This window comes from Phocoena sinus, chromosome 9 (genome assembly GCF_008692025.1).
Source record: "Phocoena sinus isolate mPhoSin1 chromosome 9, mPhoSin1.pri, whole genome shotgun sequence".
Lineage (NCBI taxonomy): Eukaryota > Metazoa > Chordata > Mammalia > Artiodactyla > Phocoenidae > Phocoena > Phocoena sinus.
The window spans coordinates 75,198,162-75,221,989 of record NC_045771.1 but is presented as its reverse complement, the minus strand read 5'-3'; the positions used below and the strand labels follow the sequence as shown (position 1 = coordinate 75,221,989).

The following is a 23,828-nucleotide window of genomic DNA, read 5'->3' as shown; positions in this document are numbered from 1 at the left end:
TTTTTAATTTTTTTAAATTTATTTTTTATTGAAGTATAGTTGAATTACACTGTTGTGTTAATTACAGCTGTACAACAAAGTGACTCAGTTATACATATATACATATTCTTTTTCATATTCTTTTCCATTGTGGTTTATCACAGGATATTGAATATAGTTCCCTATGGTCTACAGGAGGACCTTGTTGTTTATCCATATTGGCTTCATTTTTATGTTCTTTATCTTCTGCTCTACCCCAGCTGTAGGTGGGTCTGATTAGGAAAAAGTTTCCATCCAAGGATGAAAATTCAGAAGAAAAAAGCGCATTACATGTTTTATACCATAAGTAGTAGCTACCCTTGATCAAGCCCTTGACCTCCATCCTTTCTTCCACACACCCACCCTGTGGGGTCACGGTTATTATCATCCTCTTTTGCAAGTAATGAGGTTCAAGGTTGGTGAGTTGATATCACTCGACAAAGGTCGTATACTAGAAATAGCGTAGGAATGATGCTGTATTTTTTCCCAACTGTGTAATAAAAGGAAATTTCTTTAAATTTTAGCGGGATAGATTTCAATGAAGGTTAAGGAAAATTTTCAAATCTTCTTTCCTGGCCTCCTCTTGGCCTGTCTGGTTCCCCCCGCCCCCATTGATTGATTGATTGATTGATCGATCGTACCGTTTAGTGTCTGCTTGTATTTGCAAACACAAGGACTCTTAGGGGATTCTTGGTGGTTCCTCTGTATGTTTTAGAATTTCACTGTGATGTCAAGGGAAGCTTCAGCAGTAGAACTGCTGACCATTCAGGAACAACAACAAAAAGAATGAGCATCGTGTGAGTAGCAGAAAGTTGTAATAAACGTTATCTTTGAAATGTAGGTTTCTTGTCTACTGTAAAACCTTAGTTAACAAGAGTGTCCATGTAGATCTAACCTGTTGTGTTTTCTGGTTTACAGTCCCTGAGGCAGAATTTGTTAGCTGTGAAAGGAAATTAAGGGCTTCTCTGGCAGCGCAGTGGTTGAGAGTCCGCCTGCCGATGCAGGGGACACGGGTTCGTGCCCCGGTCCGGGAAGATCCCACATGCCGCAGAGCGGCTGGGCCCGTGAGCCATGGCCGCTGAGCCTGCGCGTCCGGAGCCTCTGCTCCACAACGGGAGAGGCCACAACAGTGAGAGGCCCGCTTACCGCAAAAAAAAAGGAAATTAAGAGACTCAGGTTCAGTTCTGGCTTAGTCCCTTACTGTGAAGTAGTGGCTTTCAGACACTCATTTTCTTATTCTGTGAAATGGAGCAAAGGGCACCTGCCTCTGGGGCTCTTGGGGGTGGGAGAGAGCTAGATGGCCTAAAGCATGAAGCTTCTCACTGGCACATAGTTAGGCTTAGAAATAATTTTCTTTTACTCCTTAAGATAAATCTTTTAAAATTTTAATTGCTCAGCAAAACTGTACAGAGTAGTGGAGTACACTAGGATCTTTTTTAATGAATGAATGTTCTGCAGTGTCTGAGCATCATTGCTGCTCATATCTTTTATCATGTGATCAGCCTGAACCTGTCCTGTCACCAGAACATAGTCCTTGCAAGGCACTTAAAAAACGAAAGCCTTTCTGTCTCCAGAGAAAAATGTTGAAGAAATTTTTTGCTAAGGTTAATTCGATTGTTTTCCATTGAGGTTTTCTTTTAGTTGGATTGTATACAAGCCATCTTTGCATTAAAAGGAAACTTGTTCATTTCTGGTACACTTCCTCTTAAGAAGGGCAAGGGAACAGGCTGCTGGGCTCAGGTACTGATGAGCTCTTTATTACCCTTGCCAATGGAGCAAATATTTATGTTCTAATTAAATGATACACTTTGCTCTGGTGAGATTATCATTTTTCTCCGTTGAATAACTTTTCCGTTGGCTGGACATGTATTAAATGTTACTCCGAAAAAAACACCTAATAGGTAAAAACCTGTGACGAAGTGGAGGAAAGGAAGTTTGGAGGGCCGCCTCAACTACAAGGCAAAGGCCTAAGAGTTGAAATGGAATCCTCTGTGCCTGAGGGCAGGGATAAATCATGCAGTCAGTGAGGTGGCAGGGAAGCAGCCAGAGTCCCTCTCAGTGGCTTGAGGTGCCTCCAGACAAGTGTGGGGAGTGTGGAGCGTCTGATGTGGGAGATGGCAGTGATACTAGCCTCCACACTCTAGATTGATTATGATGTCTGGGTGCCAAGAATTTCCAGAATTATCAGCACACCTATATTCAAATGTTAGTAAAAAGTAATACATTTCTTTTACGCAGCGAACGTTTATCATCTGCTCTGTACAAATCTGTGGGTTGGGAGGCATGGCTAGAGTTGGAGGGGAGGGGATGTGTAGGAGAGCTTAAAAATAAGTATGTCATATGGCTCTAATTTTCAAAGAGACTGAAGTCCTAGTAGGAAATTCAAGTCAATTCTTGCTTAAATTGTTTGTAATAAACGTAATGATGGTGATGTTTCCTTTGCTCACATCGCCTCACTTGCTGCTAAGTGACTTCCGAGTTCCTCAGCCTAACATCCAAGGCCAACTAACTCTTCCAGCTTTGTTCTCTGCTGTTTCCCAACACTGTCTTGTTCCCTGGTCCCATCCCGTGCTTTTCTACACCTTACGTCTGTTTATGCCGATTCTCTATGTAGACTGCCTTTCCTCACCACCTCGTTCATGTGTCAGAATCTACCTTTTCCTTGAAGTCTCTTTCATAATCTCACCCTCTCCCTCAAACTGGGTGTGACATTTTATTCTGTTTGTATCTGTTTGTTTCTGAATTGGTCGCCCTTGTTCAGTTAAGTAGACCAGTAGTCAGCAGCACAGTTTCTAGAAGTTATTCTCTCCCCTTGAGGAATTCGTGATGTAGATGAGTAAAGACAGATGTTTGTGTAGCTAGTTATAAAATACTGAGACGAAAAAGCATAACTGTATAGAAAAAGAGCTTTGTTAGGCCAGGAAGGAAGGACTCCCCACTTTGTCGAGGGCCAGGGGTACAGGTCGTGAAGATGCGGAAGGATTCTCACTAGAGGGATGAGGTTTGAGCTGGAGAGCCCAGTGGACAAGAATTTCGCCTGGTGAACGTGGCAACAAGGGCATTCCAGGCTAGAAACAAAGAAATGTGGGGCGTGCCCTGGGAGAGTGTGAGACCCAAATGCCCAGCCTTCAAGGCCAGGTTGAGGCTTCAGCCTGAATGACGGCCAGTGTTTAGTAGAGTAGGGAGCCCAGGTGTCAAAGCTTTCAAACCTGCACAAACTTGGGCGGAGCCCTACTGCATCAGAGACGCTGGGATCGGGCTGTGGAGTCTGATTTGGTATTGAGCTCCCTGTGTGACTGTCGTGTTCTCCAAGGGGTGAGAGGCAGGAGTCTAAAGGGATTGGGGGGCGGGCGTGGCGGGATCAGACTGGCGATTTGGAAGTGGAACATCTGGGTGGAGAATGGCTGATAAGCTGTGGCAGTGGCCCCAGTGAGAGGTGGCGGGGTCATGAGCTGTGACAGTGGCAGGGAGGGAGAGGGATAGAAACGTTTTGGAGGTACAAGTGACAGGATCTAGTGAGAGGTGGAGGTGAGGGATGAGGGGAAGGAAGAATATGAAGACACCTGGTGGCGATCTGAACTAAAGAACAGGCCCCCGGAGGAGGAAGAGGCTTGTGGGTGATAGTGAGGGTGATGCATGTGACTTCAGACCTTTGTGTCCTCACATCCTACTAAATAGATGACTCTTTCTTGAGGGCAGAGGTGGTACCACTACACCTATCATAGCAGCTTGTACGGAGCAGGCACGTGACGGTCTGTGAAATGAACATCCTCAGTGTGTAACCAGAGATGCGGGCCTGGAATTCAGAGAAGAGGGCAGAGATGTAGACACAGCTTTGGGAATAACCCGCATAACAGGGAAAGTTGAAACCATAGGAACAGATAAGATCACTGAGGAAAGAGGCAAAGAGAGAAAAGACAGCCTGCAGAAAACTTGCATTTTCAGAGTTTCAACATGATAAGGACCCAGAAAAGAATTTTAAAACAACAGTCTCAAGTTCAGCTGACAGGCTGTACAAACTGGGACAAAGATATAGTGGTTATTGGTCAGCTTTCAAAGTGAAGTTCAAATGGCGCTGGATGGGCCAGATTATAATAGTGAAGTGTGGTGGGACTGTAAATTGGTGCAGCCACTGTGGAAAACGGTATGGAAGATCCTCAAAAAATTAAAAATAGAACTACCATGTGATCTAGCAATTCCACTTCTGGGAATATATCCAGAGGAAATGAAAACACTAACTTGAAAAGATATCTATACCCCCATTTCATAGCAGCATTATTTACAATATCCAAGACATGGACACAGCCTAAGTGTCCGTCAGTGGATGAATGGATATAGAAAAAACCAAACTCACGGAAAAAGACATCAGACTTAGAGTTACCAGAGGCAGAGGGTTGAGGGAGGGGGAAATGGAGGAAGGTGGTCAAGACACAAACTTCCAGTTCAAAGATAACTAAGTACTCGGGATGTAACGTGCAACATGACGACTGTAGCTGACACTGCTGTTTGTTACATAGGAAAGTTGTTAAGAGAGAAAATCCTAAGAGTTCTTATCAAAAGGAGCATTTTTTTCCTTTTGTTTCTTTTCTTTTTACTGTATCTATAAGAGAAGATGGATGTTAGCTGAGCTGATTATAGTAATCACAATATATGTAAATCACACCATCATGCTGTACACGTTAAACTTATACAGTGATGTATGTCAATTATTTTTCAATAAAACTGAAAAAAAACAGACAAAACTTTAAACAGTAAAAAAAAAAATAATAAAAATACTGTATGGAATGACTCAGTGGTGACTACTGACCACTATTGTGCAAATTTTCCTGCAAAAACATATATAGTGATGAGTTGAGGCTTGCAACTGCTTTTTCCCTTACTTTTTAAAGATTAGGAAAGATTGAGTGTTTGGAAGCATTTGTGAATGTATGTTGGTAACTAAAAATGAATGTACTCTATCAGTGTATCTTGCTGGCAGCTCATTTCCATGCCCTCTCACGGGGAATACACTCCTTGTTGAATGTGGATGGAGTCTTGTTGAGAGGCCTCCTAAAATAAACAAAATGACGTTTCTCCAGGAATGGTACCAGAAAATAGCTGGTTACTTAGATAGTGAGGAACTAGATTCTGCCTCTTGTGGCCTGAAGATACCTCTGTGTTTTCTTAACATTTTAATGTTCACAACCCACAGGACACACAAAAGAGCTTGACCTGGCACGTAGCTAATTCACATTTGTGAAAAATACTAGTTGCAATGCCTTTGACTTTTAATTTTTTTCCCTATTCTTTCTACTGTATTCTGTTCTATTTCATTAAAAAAGAAAGGAAAAGGGATCCTGGTCAGGATCCACATGAATGGATTTGCAGATGTGTAGTTTGACCAGCCTGTTCTGCTCCATCCTTGACCGAGGGCGACTTGAACTGCCACAGATACATACGTTGTATGTGGGAGGACCAGGACAGGTTCCTTCACCTCATCTATAAGATGAGGATGATTTTACTTGCCCAACTATTCAGGTTGTGTGAACATCAGATGAGACCCTTCATGAAACAGCTTTCCCTCTGTAAAAAATACCACATAGGTGAAAGAGGACATTATTGCCAAAATTTAATTCTTGGCAAGTTACTCTGTGAATTATTTTTCTCAACTGTATTTGCTGATTTCTCACATTGGAACTTGAAGTGCTAAATTTCTGTCTGTAGTAAGATTTTTGGTTGGTTTGTAAATTTTAAAAAAATAAAAAGTTTGGTTGATTCCTAAAGAACGCTCGCAACTCTAGTCACATAGTGCATTACGGTCATTGTGTTTAATGACCGGCTGGTTTGGCTTCGACCTTTACACAATTGATCAGAAATTAAGTAAGCATCATTCTGATAGTGTATCAGTCCCCTGTGTGTTTAAATAATAGTTTTGACAGAGTTATTAGGAGAGTTTTCTTAGCAACCATCCCAGTAAGTCGTGGGGAGAGAGAACCTGTTGTCCCCAAGGCAGCAAGAAAGTGACATTCAGGCGAGCCCTGGCATCCTCAGAGGCTGTAACTCCTCTTGAATTGCTCTTGGCTAACTTACAAATAGATACAACTAAACTAAGTACTTTTATGTGAATCAGTGCTAATTAATCCACATATATCCTTAGTTCTCTCGGGGGCTCTCATGTTTACCATTCAAAGCATACGCTTCAGAGCTTGTGCTGTAACTTTTGTGGTGGTAAGTTATTTCCAAAGGTCTTTTCTGGCTTTTGGACTCTGTGTGTTGAGAGATAAGGGGATGGTTTATGTTGGCAGAGTGCGGCTTCGAGCTTCCCTCGGTCCCAGAAGCAGTCATTCCTGTATCTGTGTTCCACTGGAGGGAACTGTCCCAGAATCAATATTTGCATAGGAAAGTTTCCCCCAACATATTCTTATTCTAATCAGATAAACGAACTCAGTTCATGAATCCAAGTAACTGCTTCCTCCTTGTTCTACACGAGCCGCACTATGAGAAGGCAGGAAGAGAAGCTGCCCCTTATATATTCCTAGACATTAATCTCACATTAAACGGTCAGTAAGACATTCCCTTTTAGGTGGCTAACTATGTGGTCCATGAGACTTCATGGGGGTGATTATAAAATCCTCTGAAGGCCACGATAAATAAGGTGTTTTCCCCAAGTGGTGTATGTGAAACCCTGGCTAAAATGCGTTCTTGGAATCATATTTTTTCATTATTTCCAATAAAATTATGTTACGTGTTATAAGAGACCACACTCTTTTCTTCATTATCAAGGTGCTGAGGTTAAGAGTCTACTAGAACTTTGAGTGTCTCTTCGTTACCCACATTGCAATCAGTTGCTGAGTGACCTTTGCCACGTGCCTTTAACTTGTGTTTCTAATTCTTGCTCTGTTAATCAACATGTAACTCTGGGCAACACATTTTGAGGTCTTCAAATATATGATAAGAAATGGAGCGGTGTTGTTGAGGATAAGCTAGAAGTACAGGACTGAATTTTTATTTTATTCCAAGTATGCCTTTGTGCTAGTCTCTTCTTCCTTTGGTTCTATTTATATGTACTAAGAATTATGCCTAAATCTCAAAAAATAGTGTGAACTCTCAATCATGAAATTGCTATTCACTGTCCTGCATATTGTATGATGCAGTATAATAAGGTGAGAAAAAGAAGTGCATAGACACCAGAACATTGTTGCTTTAGAAACAAAAACATGAATGTAATAGGCAAAAATACTTCAAATTTTAATTTTCTTTATTTTCATCAAAACTGAAACCTTAAAGGGCAAAAATTCAAACAAAGCATCAATTAAGTGCCAAGGTACGGTGGATACTTCATGTGGGCCAGGTTGTCCCCTGTAGGTATATTACTGAATTGCCCTCCAAAAACGTAATTCCCCATTACAGGATGAGGAAAGGCTTCTTATATTAGCTGTTAGTTTGCTTATTTCTACAGCCCATTGCATTTTTAAGTGGAGTTTCAGATATTATTTTGTATTTTATTTTCCCCTTTTCATTTGTGCCTCTAGTTTTTCAAAGAAAACAGGAGTGTTTTTCTTTATTCTTCAAGTTCCTCCTAACTGGGCAACAGTAGCGTCAATGGAACGTTTTGTTGACAATAGAAGAAAAGCTTCTCTCCGATTCCACTCTTCTGGCCTTGCCCTTAAATGCTCAGCTGGTAGGAGTTATCCTAGTTATCCGTGGAGTTTAACAGAAGACTTTCCCTCCCCTCTTTTTTAATAAGTGGTTATGAAAGACGTAGCTCATATATGTAGGTGTAGTCAAGTTGTGCCGTTTTGGTCATTTGGGGAGACGTTGTTCATCTCAGTTAATTTTTACAGAGCTCATGCTGCGTGCACAGTATTTTAGGTGGGTGCCATCATAAGCACCACGCAGTGGGCGTAAAAGGCATATAAAAGCAAAAGGTGTGTGAAATAATATTTTTAAAAATACAGAGCAAAGAGCATAGTACTTAAGAGTACACAAAACAGTGGAAACTGAATCCAAAAGTGCAGTGGGCGACCTCACTGTCGGCGAGGTTGCTATGTCTGGGGCCTGCTTTTGATGGAGACGGCAAGAAGAATAAGTGGTACAGTGTGTATGAGCAGTGCCTTATTCTACTTACAAATCACCCTGGATTACTTTTTCTTACTCATCTCCCTCCCCCACCTGCACAGTCCCCTGCCTCTCATATTCAGTTCATTGCCAAATGAACTCAAAAACACAGTTCAAGTCCTCCATGTTTCTTCAGCTCATTGCCGCTTCCCTGGTCCATGCCCTGGTTATCTTTAGGCCAGATGTTAAGCCACGGTCACCTAACTGGACTCCTTGCTTCCTTCTTGCTCCTCGTAAGTCTGGTCTCCACAGAGCAGGCAAAAAGTACCTTTGAAAATAGATGCATCGTGCATTTCCCGATTTTAAAATTCCTTGGTGCGCCTCCGCATGTTCTTAGACTAACATCTGAATTGACCGTGGCCCATGGTCTCTCCAGGCTTGTCTTGCATCACTCTTACCTGTCTCGGGCAGCTCTGTCTCACCCTCGGGTCTCAGCCCACACATCACTTCCTCAGGGAAGCACCGTGCATGGCCTGCTCTCTGCAGTGACCTCCCCCAGTTGGTTTTCTGTCATTTCACCATTTATCATGATCTTTAATCCCATCTTATTTTTAAAGATTATTATTGTAATAATTATGATTGTTACTCGTTGGAACAGTAGTTGTTAGCTATCCCCCCAGCTAGTATGTGTACTTCATGACGTCAGGGGCTTACCTATCTTGTTCACAGGAATGACCCCAGTGCCAAGCACCTAGTAGGTACTAAGTACATATTTGTTAAAATGGAAGAGCAGGCTATACAAGGAGAAAAATAATGAAATCGTAGAGTTTGGATCAGAGCTGGTACAATACGTTCTGATGTTAAATGTCAGGGTGAAGTTGGAGATGAGGAAGAAGCTGGAGAATTCAGGGAAGACCTTCTGTGATGAACAGTGTTCAGACTTGATGAGATGAGTGATACAGAGGCCAAAGCAGGGCACTTATTGTTATATTTTTTGAGACTGATTATTTAACAGTTGTGCTCAAGCCCGATTTTATTAGGGAGAGGTTGGAATCAGGGGCTTTGTGGTAGGGGGTTATTGCACCAGTGCAGAAAGGGTGACAAGGACTTGGATAGGGAGATGCTGGGGAAGTATGGGAGAGGAGGTAGATTCAAGACTCCAAAGTTTGGAATTTTGTGGTAGCAATGCTCTGTACAATCCAAATATGACATATTTTGCTTCCTCTAGCAATCCCACTCCTGGGTATATACCCAGAGAAAACTCTAACTCGAAAAGGTACACGCACCCCAATGTTCATAGCAGCACTGTTTACAGTAGCCAGGACATGGAAGCAACCTAAGTGTCCATCCACAGGTGAATGGATAGAGAAGATGTGGCACATATATATACAATGGAATACTACTCGGTAATAAAGAAGAATGAAATAATGTCATTTACAGCAACATGGGTGGACCTAGAGATTATCACACTAAGTGAAGTAAGTCAGATAGAGAAAGACAAATATCATATCATCACTTATATGTGGAGTCTAAAAAAATGATACAAATGAACTTATTTACAAAACAGAAAGAGACTCACAGACATAGAAAACAAATTTATGGTTATCAAAGGGCAAAAGGGGGGGTGATGGATAAATTAAGAGTTTGGGATTAGCTGATACACACTACTCTATATAAACTAGATAAATAACAAGGCCCTACTGTATAGTACAGGGAGCTATATTCAGTGTCTTGTAATAACCTATAATGGAAGATTATCTGAAAAAGAATATATATATGTATAACTGAATCACTTTGCTGTACACTTGAAACTAACACAACATTGTAAATCAACTATATTTAAGTTTGAAAAAATCACGCTTCCTTCGTTATATAACAGTAAACTATTAGCCAAAAAAATCACATAAAAAAAAAAAATGATGTTCTCACATGAACTGGATAGAAGCCTTCACCTCTACCCCCAGCTCCCCCTTGGGTGAAATACGAAACTGACATGATGATGTCTTGATGGGTTGAGGTGACGAGGAAAATTGAGATCGGACTGCTCCAATGCCACTGATTTAACAAATGAGATAATGTACATGAAAAGTGCCTAGTGCTATTCGTTAAACTTTTCCTCCAAATAATTTAAAAAGCAGTACTGATATTTACATTTTGGGACTCTACCTAACATTATTTTTTCCTGCCAGATTGCCATCTGAAAAGAAAATGACCTGAAACAATTTTCTTATGATGCTACATTTGTCTAATATTGTTCTTTTTCTTTTTTTTATTTAAGCAATTGAACAAGATGAAGAAAACAGTGACAAACACGTAACCGTGACAGAGGCTGAAGGTGTTGCAGATCCTAAGGTGTGACAAGTTCTGTGACAGCCCCTCCTTACACCCTTCTTCTGTGGTGAGATAGCACAGGTGTTTGCAGATGATACAGGTCTCACCTTTTGTGTTCTGTACAATAGTCATATTATGGGAATGAAGCACTTATTTTTGATAAGAGATATTTCACAAGAAAAACCTAAATTGCTCTTCATGTTTATAGTTTGATTCATGGGGGAGGGACAGATCCGGAGACATCCTTCACTTCCCAGAGACAGCAAGCAAAGTAAGTGAAGAACCAGGCGAGACCGCTGTAGGGTAGACTGTCCCCTGGAGATGGCAGAGGAGAATCAGCCGGCTGACAGCATGACAGCCGGGGCAGGGCCAGACAGATCAGTGCGATGCCTCACCTGGCGAAGTTTCTGTGCCCACCACCAGCATTTACCTCGTGGTATGGACACGCTTTTAGTAGCAGCTGACCTCCAAAGACTATGGCAGCATAAAAACTTTGGGTACCCTACTGCTATCAACTGTTAACTTTATGTAAGTGCAGAGCATTTAGAGATTCTTTGTGGGGACAGCAGGGCGAGAAGCAGAACAGATGGCATAAGGACATTCTTTTGCAAGCCCTCAACAATTCAACTCCACTCCTCAGAGTTCCACCCCCTTGACACCCAGCTATAGCCTTGTTTGATATGGCTAAGTACCTAGCTACCATAAGCCAGTTTGTTAACCCTTTTGAGTTTTAGGCGACTCATCTCTGAACCTACCTGATAGGGGAGTTGTGAGGATTAAAAAGAGAAGTATGTTGAATAAATAAGCCATTGCATTTTATTATACATAAGAACGAGAAAGGAGTGGGTCCAGGGGAGTGTCCTACTGAGAAATCGATCATGGTGTGTAGAGAGCCATGGGTTGATTGATCTACCCAGGTAGAAGAATCGGAGCTGCTCTATACTCAGGGGGAAAGGAGTGGAAAAACTCTGGAAACAGACAAGCCCGTTTGAGCCCTTACTCCATGCAGGGCGTTGCTCGGTTCTACTAGCTAGACCTCCAGAGGAAACGGCCTCTCAGGATTGCGGTGATGGTATGCTGGTATCACGCGGGTCCAAACTCATCAAAATGGATACATTAAATGTGTGTGACTTTTTGTATATTAAGTGTACCTCAGTAGGCCTGGAGAAAAAAAGATTCTTAGTTTGGTTGACCCCGCACACTTCACCTTTAAAGTTGTAAGTCTGTGGATTCTGGTCAGAATAATCACATTAGCTTTCTCAGCCAGGGTTGCAGAGGTGGTCATGTTCTAGTAAGTTCATATAAGGACTTGTCTGGGATTGTTTTGCTGTGGTGATATTCAGAATGCTGCCATTCACAGGCTCATACTGAAATTATACTTCAGGCTTCCAAGCAAACCTGGGCAAGGATAGCTTTCTCAAAGGTTTCTTAAGGCATTAAGTTATTAGTAGGACAGTTTATTATTTAGTGTCTAAATTTAAAGTGCTATTTTTAATTTATTTTGGACTTATTCTGTGGACAAAAGTCTGTTTCAACGCAATTTTATTCCTCTACGTATCTCAAATGGATGCATAGACCTTGTTCTACGAGGTTTTGTGGTTTTTCTTCAGCAACGGTGACATCTCTGCGCATCTACAGAATGTACAGAGGAATGGAATCATGAAACCAATTGAAACCAGTGAATCGATAATTAGATCAGGAACAGATTCTCTTTAGGTTTGGAGAGTTATGAGTTAATTCACTGGGATGCATAATTATGTAGTCTTCAGAGTATATCTTAAACAAGTTAAGTGCTCACTGGTTTCTCATTCTTTCCCCGTACATGATGAATTATGTCACTATGGGGAAAATGTCCCCTGGCTGTTGAAAACTTTGGGTGTATAAAGGGTTAAGGCAGTCACTAACTCCAGAGAGACTGGGCCTTGCCGTACCCACGTTTACCACCTACCGGAAAACTCTAGTTCTCTCCTCATATGTTGATTCCTTTCTTTCCTTTCTCTCTAAAAATATCTTTTCTGCCTAGGAAACTCCCTATTTCCATGCAGTGATGTGTAGGAAGAGTGAAGGGAGCATGTAGCCTGGGGTTTACATCCCAGCCCTTCTTCCTCATAGCTGGTGCCTGGAGGCAAGTTCTTTATTGTCTCTAAACCAGTTCGTTCCTGTAGGGTGGCATCCGTGTCTTTGTCACCAAAGTGTCCCCACCATGCTAGGCAGTGACTAGCATGCTTGGTTTTCATCTTCGTAAAGTAGAGATGTTATAAAGTTGTCATGAGGTTGAAATGAAGCAACATAAAAATGCGTGCCACCCTGGCACATAAAAGAATTTCCGTGAATGTCAGGCAGCGTCCATGAGGTTAAGAGTGTTGCCTCCTGGGCCAGGCTGCACTGTCACAGCAGCCCTGGGCAAGTTACACTACTCCCTGGTGCCCCATGTTCCTTTTCTGTAAGAGTATTGAGAGTTAACACTTAGACAGTACTTCAAACGCACTCTTCTAAGCTCTTTGTTTTTATTAACATACTTAAACCTCACAACAAACCCTATGAGGCAGATAATATACTTACCACCACTTCACAGATGAGCTGCTAAGTGGTGGGGATGGGAATCCAGCCAAGGTAGTTGGCTCCTACATCCTTGCTTTTAACCCCTATGCTAAGCTGCCTTTCTAGCATCTGTAAAATGGAGACAATTGTTTTGAAGATCAAATGAATATATGTGACGCAGTTAGAACACTGCCTGGCACACAGTAAGTATAGCCTCCTGGAGTTATTATCATTGTCATGATCAGTATCACATTGCTTTCTGGTCTGGATATTTAAGGTATCTAACAGGACTGGGCTGCAGTGTTGCTCTGTCTGCCATTATGGTATCTGCACTTACAGAAAACATTCTAGACCGTTCACTCGTTGTAACCCTTTATTTAGGACTAAAGGATTAAAGAATCTTTATCAAATGTGTAGAATTTTTGCAGGTCCTAGTGAGATATTCAATGAGTAATTTATAACATGCTGAACTTTGGAAATTCTTTCTTTTGTTCGGGTGGCCATAGACCCCTGGATTCAGTAATTATTTTGTCTCCTATTCCTCCATTGGAATCACTCATTTTAATATTAAGTGATACTAACTGTCAATTATACAAATCGATTGCCACATAGTTCATGATTGTTTTATCAGCAAAGTGTGATTTAAAAAAAAAAATAGACTGAAGAAAGCTCTTATTTAAGGTTGTGATAGCTATCATAGGAAACAGATGACCCTTTTCAATCCTTTGTGTTAGAATTTATTACATTTACTTATTCTCTCTTTTTTTTTTTTTTTTAAATTTATTTATTCATTTATTTATTTTTGGCTGTGTTGGGTCTTCGTTTCTGTGCGAGGGCTTTCTCTAGTTGTGGCAAGCGGGGGCCACTCTTCATCGCGGTGCGCGGGCCTCTCACTGTCGCGGCCTCTCTTGCTGCGGAGCACAGGCTCCAGACGCACAGAGCTCAGTATTTGTAGCTCACGGGCCCAGCTGCTCCGTGGCACGTGGGATCTTCCCAGACCAGGGCTTGAACCCGTGTCCCCTGCATTGGCAGGCAGACTCTCAACCACTGCGCCACCAGGGAAGCCCTATTCTCTCTTTTTTTAAACTACTTTATTATTTGCCAACTTTGCTGCTCTGGTTAGCAAAATGATCAGTAATGTATACAGATCTGAGCTGTAATTTCTCTCAGGTCAAAACAAGATAAAATATCGGTGACCTCCCTATTCTAGTCAGAAAATTCAAGGAATTAAATATATGTAATGAATGAACCCCTTACTTCATCGATTATGTAAATATGTAATGTATTTAGTCTCATCAGAAGAGATAATTATATGAGTGTAATAGATTAAGAACATATTTAAGGGAAATAACAGTAATAAATTCCACGCAGCTACGGTTTCTGCCTCCTTCCCCGCCCCCAGCCCACTTTGGCAGGACACAGTATCACACGGTGTTTGTAGAGGACGGGTCTGTGTGACCAGTGTGGTGTATCAACACAGATAATTCCACAAGGGAGGGGGACCGGAGCAGTGAACCCCCCCTGAACTTGCACTGCCTCATCTGTACAGTGAGGGACCGGGAATCACTGAAAGCTTCCTAAGGCGCTGTGATGCCCCAACACGGTGTCTGAGGCCCGTCCTAGTGATGCCCTGGGCATTAGTAAACCTGCCTTTACCATCACACTTTCTATCGCCTGTACTTTTCACTGTATGTTCTTTTCTCGATCCTTTCTGCAGTTACCAAAGGGTGTATTTTTCTATTCCAACCAGTAGGAAATTTGTCATAGTTTTCTTTCTCTGGAGAAATTTGAGAAAATGGATAATAAAATGAAATTTTTAAAATTATTCATTTATTATGAATTGTCTTCTGAATTTTCCTGGAAAGAATTCTACTTTCTGTGTTGGAAATAGGTAATGTATTACACCATCCCAGCCCATCAGTGTTTTATTCTGTCATTTGGACTTTGTGTTCAAAGTAACAAAAAAAAAAATTTATGAATTTCTATTCAAGATTTAAGTTTGCAGAAATGGATCTATTATGTAATAATCAATACGAGTTTACCCGAATACCCTGAATTTGTATTGAAAAGCATTCTGTTATTACAAAAGTGCTTTCATGAAGGGTGGATTCTTTCATCCTGGTTTTCCTTCCCTTGATAGCAATTTTTGCATGGTGTTTTAGAAAAGGTGATTTTTAAGGTTACGATAATGCAGAAAATGCTTCCATACATAGAACTTGTGCTCTTTCACCTTATGTCATAAAGGCTGTTCGTTTAGTTTGCAGTTTTTCCTAAGGGAATTCTGTCCAAGTTTCATTTCACCACTGAAAGAGTGGACCAAACATTTCTATGACTCCATTTATAAAGGAAGCAGACTTTTCATTTACATTGATAACATTTCTCTTCTCAAATACTGAAAATATATAAATAGCTTTAATTATGCATTACAGAGATTTTTTTTTTTCAAAGCAGACCTTGAAATAAGGCTCTTAAATAAGTCTTCTGATGGTTACACATTAATCTTTTATTTTTTGCTGGCCTAACAGTGTTAGGTAAACTGTTTATAATTATTTTCACATAGATAAATTAAGTAGTCCAGGAATGTGAAAGTCTAGATCAAGGGCTGTTATCTTGCTTCTCCTGCCATAACAAAGCTCTCAAAATATATTAATAAATTCATGGCTTTTTTGAATTAAATCACTAAATTACAGAACTGTGAAAGGAACCCCCCAGAGAACATCTGGTTTAGTGTGGTATTTCCAAAGAGGACTGTCTTATAAAGCTATCCAAGATGTATGGGCATCTCTCTGGGATTCAAGTTCTCTAGGGAATGAAGAAGCTTTCATAACCCTCCTTGAAAGCTTTTTTTGATAGTTATATGTAAGGAGTGCTGTAGAATTGATTATCTTGTGAAAATGCATCTAGAAATTATGCAGAAACCAGAAAATCAAGATAGCAATATTCCTTTTTAAATTATAAGATGATTTAATTATAAATAAGAAATAATTAAGTCAATCTGAAACCCATTTTTAAAAGTAATAGCATTTTGTGTTTAAAATACAGAATTTGTAAACCCAAGTTATCTGGTTCTAATAAAAATGTATTTCCTCAAGAAAGAAAAGTCTCTGTTTAGGATCCTAAGCAAAAAACTCATGTTCACACAGAAACCAAAAAAATAGTCGAGGTCTCTTAAATTTCCTGTACTCAGTCCTACCGTTTTTTTGCTGATGCTATTATCAGTTGTTTTTTTAAAAATACATATGGCACCCACAGACAGAAGGAAAGACTCTCTCTCCAAGTTGGAGTCTATGGAAGCTTAATCCGGTTGCTTTGGAGCCTGTGCTGGTGAGAAAAGGTAGCAGACTCATATTCTCACTCACCAAATTAGTTAGCTCACGGTGCTTTCCTCCTGTGCGCCACCCCTGCCTGGCCCCATCCCACAAGTGCCCTCTATTACACAGGGCTGCCACACTGGGGAGCAGAGAGAGATGGGGACCAATCCATCACACTACTGAATAAGCAGCCACAGAGCAGGTCCAGAGCTTGCAGTGTCATTAACACCCTCTCTGCTCTAGCAGGACAATATATTAAACACCGTGAGGATGACAGGGATGGAGAGAGAAGAAATCCTAGTTGGTCAACATAAATGAATTTTCTAGATAACAGAAACATATTCCTTTAAGTGTCAAAACATTTAAAGAATGTTAATAATTTTTGTGTAGAAATTTCCCTGAATAATTTCCTTGCCTTCATAGTTTAAAGGAGCGTCCTTAACACTGCTGATCTAGTATTGATTAAAAGAACATCTTCAAGATTGGCCCATGTATTCAGCATTATCTCAGGTTATGGGCTCCATTAAAATCCTGACAAGCGAATACACGCTAAGGAGGACGGCTAGGATGGTAAAAGGATCTAAAACCAAAGTCAGGTGGGCCCTTATTAATGCTTGGCAATCTGATTCTACTTTCCTTGTCTGGTTGCCTCTTCTTTCAGGTCAGGAGTTGAGAAACCACAGCCTACTGCCTGTTTTTGTAAATAAAGTGTTATTGGAACACAGCCATGCTCATTCATTTACATACCGTCTCTTGCTGCTTTTATGCTAAAACGGGACACTTGGGTAGTTGCACCAAAGACCACACGCCCCACTGAGCCTAGAATATTTACACTCTGGCCCTTTACAAAAAAAAGTTTGCCAACCCTTGGAACTGAAATGACCATTACATGCCTTCTTTTCTTATACTTCCAGGATCTTCTTACAGTCCTTACTCTCAGCTAATCACCTGACTTCTTATTTCTGAAATAGAGGCCTTCAGAAAAGAATTTCCTCATTCCCAGCACCAGATATGCTAACCTACTGGCATGTTCCCCCCGTACTCCACCTCCCCTCCTATTACAGTGAGTGAAATACTCATATTCATGTTTCTGAGAGTAGGTCTTTATGCTCTTTCCTTCTCAAGGACATTTCTCCTAAAAATGCCCTCTGTCTTGCCCACATCATCAAATTTCCCTCTACACTGTATCATTTCTAATAAAGGTAAATGTGCTGGAATATCCCTCACCCTAAACAAGCAAGCAAAGCCCCCTGCAGCATCACTCTTTAACTAGTGCCCCATTTCTTTTTTTAAAAAATTATTTATTTATTTAGGCTCTGCTGGGTCTTAGTTGCGGCACGTGGGATCTTTCTTTGTTTTAGTTGCGGCAGGTGGTCTTCTTAGTTGCAGCATGCGAACTCCTAGTTACGGCATACATGTGGGAGTTCCCAGACTAGGGATGGAACCCAGGCCCCCTGCAGTGGGAGCGAGGAGTCTTACCCGCTGGACCACCAGGGAAGTCCTAGTGCCCCATTTCTTGAAGTAAAACTCCTCTAAAAACTCCACGGCCGCTGAGCCTGCGTGTCCGGAACCTGTGCTCCGCAACAGGAGAGGCCACAGCAGTCAGAGGCCCGCGTACCGGAAAAAAAAAAAAAAAAAAAAAAGTTACTTTCAAAGTCACCAGTTACGTTTGTTAAATTCAGCGTCAGTTGTTTTGAACTCCTTATTTGATGTTTCAGCTGCGCTGGATAACAGTTTTTCACTCCCTCCTCCTTGAAACACCGCCCTCACTACTCACTGGGTTCTCCTCCTAGAGCCCCTCCTCCTTATTCTCATCTTCCCAATATCTAACTATTAGACTCAGCTCATGGATTTCTTCTCTGTTTACGTCACTCCATTGGTATCTTCAGTCCTTCCTCTGGTTTAAATACCATCTACATTATGATGACTCCCAAAGTCCTATCTCCAGCTTAGACTTCTCTGGACCTCCAGACGGCCAACCCGGCAGCTCCACTTGGATGTCTAATAAGCATATCCCTTACTAGATCTCCCCAAGTCTCCCAATCTCAGGAAATGACAACCCTACCCTTCCAGTGACTCAGGCCAAATATCTTAGAGACCAATTCTGCTAGCCCTTTCTTTGAAACAGATCCAGATTTTAATCACTTCTCCCCATCTCCACCACTACCACAAGATCCAAGCCATTTCTTGTCTGAAGACCGATCTCCTAACCGGTCTTCTAGCTTTAACTGCTTCCCCCCACCTTAACAGTGTTTTCTCAACCCAGAAGACAGAACGATCCTGTTAAAATGTCAGATTATTCCAATCCCATGTTCAAAACATTCCTAAGTATTTCCATCTTGTTCAGAAAAAGAATGTAAACCTCTTACACATCCTGTAAAGAAGCTGCATGTTCTGGTCGGCTTCACCTCCCTGAACAGTCCCACCGGGCTCTCCCTTACCAGCTCTGCTCCAGCCCTGCTGTGCCCTTTGCTCTCCATTGAACATGCCAAACACACCCCAGCCTCAGGGCCCTTGCACTTCTGTTCCTCTGCCTGTAACATTCTTCACTTCCTTTATATCTCCACTCAAATGTCAACCAAAGAATCCTTCCCTGACATTTCTATCTTAATAACATTTCTCTGTCCCTTACCCTGCTTTGCTTTCCTTCATATCATATATTACCATCTGCTGTTTCATATCTGGATGTTATATAATCCACATCCCCTGGTGAATATAAGCTCCATGACATGTGGGACTTTGTTTTTATTATTACTGACCACTCTATCCCTAGAACCTGTAATAGATCTTGGCACATGGTGGTGGTTCAAATAAAATCAGTTGAATGAGTGAGTGAATGAAAGGAGGATATCATAGATAGTGGTATTTAAATATTTGGAAGTTTGTCATATTGGATAAAAAATAGACATACTTTCAATTGCTTTAAAGGCAGTACTAGTACTCATTGTTTGAAGTTCAGTGGTTTCAGCGTTTTGTCTAGCATGATAAGGGACTTTCCAATAATTCTGGCTCTCCAGCACTGCACAGGCTGTCTTAAGATAAACTGAGATCCTTGTCCTTGGAAACCTTGGAGACAAACTGGAAGACCACTTGTGAAGGATGCTGTAAACATAAATGTCTGACTTTGGTGGAGGAATTCCACTTGCTGTTCCATGGGAATCTGATTTGGGCCACGTCAGTGATTTTGTTTGTTTGTTTCCTTCCTATTTGTTGGAGAAACTGCTAGTTAAGGTGATGTCCTTGCCCTTAGGAATAAATACTTAGTCATTGCTTTGAATGGAAAATTCCATTTTTCTGATGCCCACTCAACAAAATGTGTGTCTTTAGTACAAACTGTTAAGACCCTGAAAATGTGATCACTTGCTGCCCCCTTCTCCATATTTGGTCATGTTGCTGCGTCCATTCGAATCCTATAGATTGTATAGCGTAAAATAAAGACTTGATAGTTTTGGCTGTTCCTGCCAAAAGTAACTTCTGATTTCCTTTTAGATCGTGTCCTGATATGTCAGTGTGAAAGATTTTTGAAAGAATTTGAGCAGAAACAGTTCATAATGTGTGTGATATAACCATTTTCTGTTTCTGATCAAAGTCCTAGATTCTCCTTCTTCATATTATTATTATTTGGTAACGTGGGTATAATAAAAAGTATGATGCTTTGTGGACCATTTCTCAACCCTGATGAAATTTGAAGCTTTCTTTTTGCAGTTTATTTTTAATACACTTTTCCACCAGATTTTATGCAACATTGGAGGTACTTTACTAATAATGCCCCATAGTAACTTTCCAGTTATGAAAACAGAAGAATTATCTTGTGATCTTCTTGTGAACTGTGAATTTGTACATGGAATGAGCTGGTGGAGCTGAGGAATTAGGAGGTTATGTACTGTTATTTTTAGTACTCTATCACTTCACCCTTATTGCCAGAGTAATTCCTGGCTAACTTTCCCATGAGTTTTTAACCTCTTGCTGGGCTTATGTAACAGGAAACAGGCTGTCAGGAACAAATAGTGGCATATCAGGAGCGCCCTTTAGTAGCAAATGATTTAGTTTGCTCTGCCTTTCACTCTCTTAAATTAGACTGATAAATGATCTCACTTTAAGTCTTTTTGTGAGGCATTAGGTTAAGATACTACAATTTCAATTTTGGAAAGGCAAAATATTTTACCAAGACCATGATTTAATCCAGGCGACAGAGAAGATGAGTCTGTTATAAGGTGAACTTTGCAGTGGTGTCATGTCCTGGGACTGTGGATTTAAGTATATCTTTGCTTTTTCTCCAACTCTTAAGGCTGGGGTGATATGCAAACTTCAGGAGAGAGATGATATCGGGCGAATTGAACTGGTCCAGAAGCTGGCAAGAGAAAACTGTCAATTTTTGCAGACGGACAAAAAAGAACAGGAGAAGTCTGAACATGTAAGCCCTTTTCCTCTTGGGGATGCGGGTTTGAAGGGGTGGAAAATGTTTCTGCCTGCTTGTATGTTTGAAGGAAAGAATATTTTATTTTAAGTTCTTTAGGTTTGGGGGTTTTTTCCCCCCCAAAGCATGCTTCTTAGTAAAAAATGACAACTACTATAATTTTCTAAGCCAGTGGTTTTGTAAGAGATCTCTTCACAGAAGTAAATCATGTAGAAACATAAGAATGCATGGGAGCAAATATGTGGGAGCAAAGAATGCATGTCTATTTGATGGCTTTCAGGTTTGACTTGGGGAGTTTCACCCCATCAGATAGTTTGTGGAATATGAGTTTTGAGAGAACATTACGATGTACTTTTATATTTAGCACAGGGGGTGAATCTAGTTATCAAACAAATGCATCCTAAGTCACAAGAGACAGATAAGAATGGACGAACAGTTTCTAGATGCTCACAGTAAGTGAGAGAGTCAGAAGGGAGTTTTCCCAGTATCTTGTGAGCATTCGTGTTCCAACGAGAGTTATATTGTTTGGATGTAGTTCAACTGGAGGAAAGGGACGCTCTGCTCAGTTCTCCTGAAAGCAGTTATTCAGATTGAGCCTTAGAACTGAGAACGCTGCCGTCATGCTAGGGAGACAATGGGACCACTTTCTTCTGCTTTACATTGTTGTCTGTTGACTTCTTGCTGTTGTTTGTAAGGCTTCACTCTCCGTGCTAAGCTCTCCAGGATTGCTCATGAAGGGGAAAAATTCCTCAGTGTTTATGAACATCTCTTTTCTCTGACTTTAATTTTTTCTTGGAGTTTTATTTTCAACCCTTTCCAAGGGGGAAAAATATTGTTTCGTGCTTTTTCTGCTCCAAGGCCATCAGTAGAAAGGCCAGGGATTTACTGAGCTGGAGAGGAGGTGAGAAGTCCAAGGATGGCACGCTGTTTAGTTTGATGACGGTAACGCGTCTCTAACCATTCGGCAAGTCGTTAGCGTCGGTGTCTCGGGGGAGAATAATTAGCAGTTTCAAAGCCTTGTGATTGCAATGATCTTAGAGGTGACCGTTGGCTTTAAGTGCGAGTGGAGGTCTCAGGAGCCTTCACCTCGGTAGGTACGACTGAAAAGTTAAGGGACTTGTTTGAATTGTTAAAAAGCACCCTGAAGGTTGACTGCATGTATATCTAAGACTGACCCCTAACTTCTTCTGCGTCCTTAGAATAGTTGAATATCCTGGTTCATGTCCTAAATCTCTCAAAACAATGTTCCTTTCGATTCATTTTAATTAGAAGAGCAGTAGTTTTCATATGCTACATTTTATTGATTTCAAGGTGCACTTTCCTCACACATCTTAGCATGTCTGAAATCAGGATGAGTCTTAAAGTTGACGATAGGAAAACATGTCCTAGTTTAACTGGGAACATTTTTCTTTCTTAGTGGTCCTTAAAATGGATGACATAGTTTACGACGGATTGCATACTCAATTCAGTGGATCAGTGACAACCTGAGGGGAGGGCGAGATCTTTTAAAATCAAACCAATAGGAGATAGAGTACCACTTCACCAAGATGAGAAATCATCAGCCTTAGGCCACAGACAGCTTTATGGTTATTAAAAAGGTACCTGTGTTGCCTTTGCCTTATTAGTTGAATCCAGAATATTATAGTTACAGCTAATGAGCGTATAATACACTCCAAATGTATAGTAACAGAAATCTGAACTCGCTGCTCTTTATTATAAGGACTTTTACCATGAGACGGAAATTTAGTGCTGGAAGGTTTGCTTACGTAACTCTGCTGGCAGTTGTGTACTTACTAGTCTCTTTACACCTTCATTTTAAGATTGTAAAAGAGAACACTAAGGTTTTTTTACTTCTTGCATCAATGTCATAATATTGATGCAATAACAGCTCTGAAGTGTGTACATTTCTGAGAGGAAAGATGATGTATCAATAAATATTGGAATGATGGCCTTTTCTGTGTAGACTTTTCCTGCTGAAGCTGAAAGTCAGGAAAGGTGACTATGAAGGATCTTTCTTCCTTAGTGATAAATCCAAACTTAGCCATTTTGTGGTCTCCCTCCTGCAGGGTGACACCGTCTGAACTGATCAACCCTCAAGGCTGAGACTTCCATAGTACTCTACCAAACAGGATATTTGATACTAGGTGCTTCTGCTTTTTACAGTAATTTATAAGGAATAAAAATCATCTGGTAGCTTTTTTCACTCTTTTATGTCTTAAGCACTCGTTATAAAGGTACCTTTGCTTGCCCACTGAATTCACAGTGTCCATGAGATGATTGCAGCATTTTCATTTTTCCTGCCCTCATTTTCTCTTTGATAGCAGTCATCTGTTCTTGCTCATGAAAACTCAGTTATAACACACAGAATATACAGAGGAAATTGCAGTTTACTTAATGTAAACCCGGTCTGCAGTTTCCTATTCTTATAACAATAACGACCAAACCCTAGAGTTACGTACAGATTTCCTTTCTTTTGTGATTCTCAAATGCGTCAACTACCTCATCTACCATTCCTGGGCCAAAATTATTTAAGTGCACAGTGGTAAAATTTGAGTTAGAATCCCAGTTGCCTATTGAGCCATTCTTTTCACTAAATGACTTTGTTTCTCCAGTCCTAGAATGTCACATCCCCTTTTGTACATGTATGCGAAAATGAGACAACTATTTTGAGGTACTACTACTACCGCATAGAGATAGACATGAATTTGATGGAATAAAGCTTTTGTTGCTGGTACATCTTGTTACAAATTGAAGGGGCTTCGAGATTTCTGAGTGGGCATAGCTAATATCTTTTTCAACTGGTAAACGCCATGATTAGGTTATAAATGGATGCAATTAGAGAAACACTTGACTCTGTGCTTTTGCCAAGGGGCTTCTGAAACTTAAAAAAAGCTAAATGTATAATTATCACAAGTTTCTCAGCAAGCACTTAGTTTTCCTATTTTATATTAACAAGCTGTAGGCAAAATTAGCCGGCACTCATTCCTAAGTGTTGAAAATTATGTGAGAACTTTAAGAAGGGGACAGAAATGGCTGTTTCTTATAAACATTATGAGAGTGAGATGAACATTTGGCCATTAATTCTCTAAAGAAGTTGCCTCTTATGTGGGCATCATATTTTCTAGGCTTAATTCTATGATTATATCCATAGAGGAAGGGGCACATGTTACCAA

The 23,828-nt window shown here is 40.7% G+C and overlaps 1 protein-coding gene across 1 annotated transcript in view; it reads left to right on the top strand.

The window, feature by feature from the left end:
• The window catches only part of RAPGEF5 (Rap guanine nucleotide exchange factor 5), a 181,087-nt gene that overhangs the window by 59,788 nt on the left and 97,471 nt on the right, over positions 1–23,828 (top strand). Inside the window, exons 7-8 of the mRNA XM_032643882.1 lie at positions 10,334–10,407; positions 20,527–20,652. Coding sequence (XP_032499773.1) covers positions 10,334–10,407; positions 20,527–20,652 — 200 coding nt within the window. The remainder of the gene's footprint in view (positions 1–10,333; positions 10,408–20,526; positions 20,653–23,828) is intronic.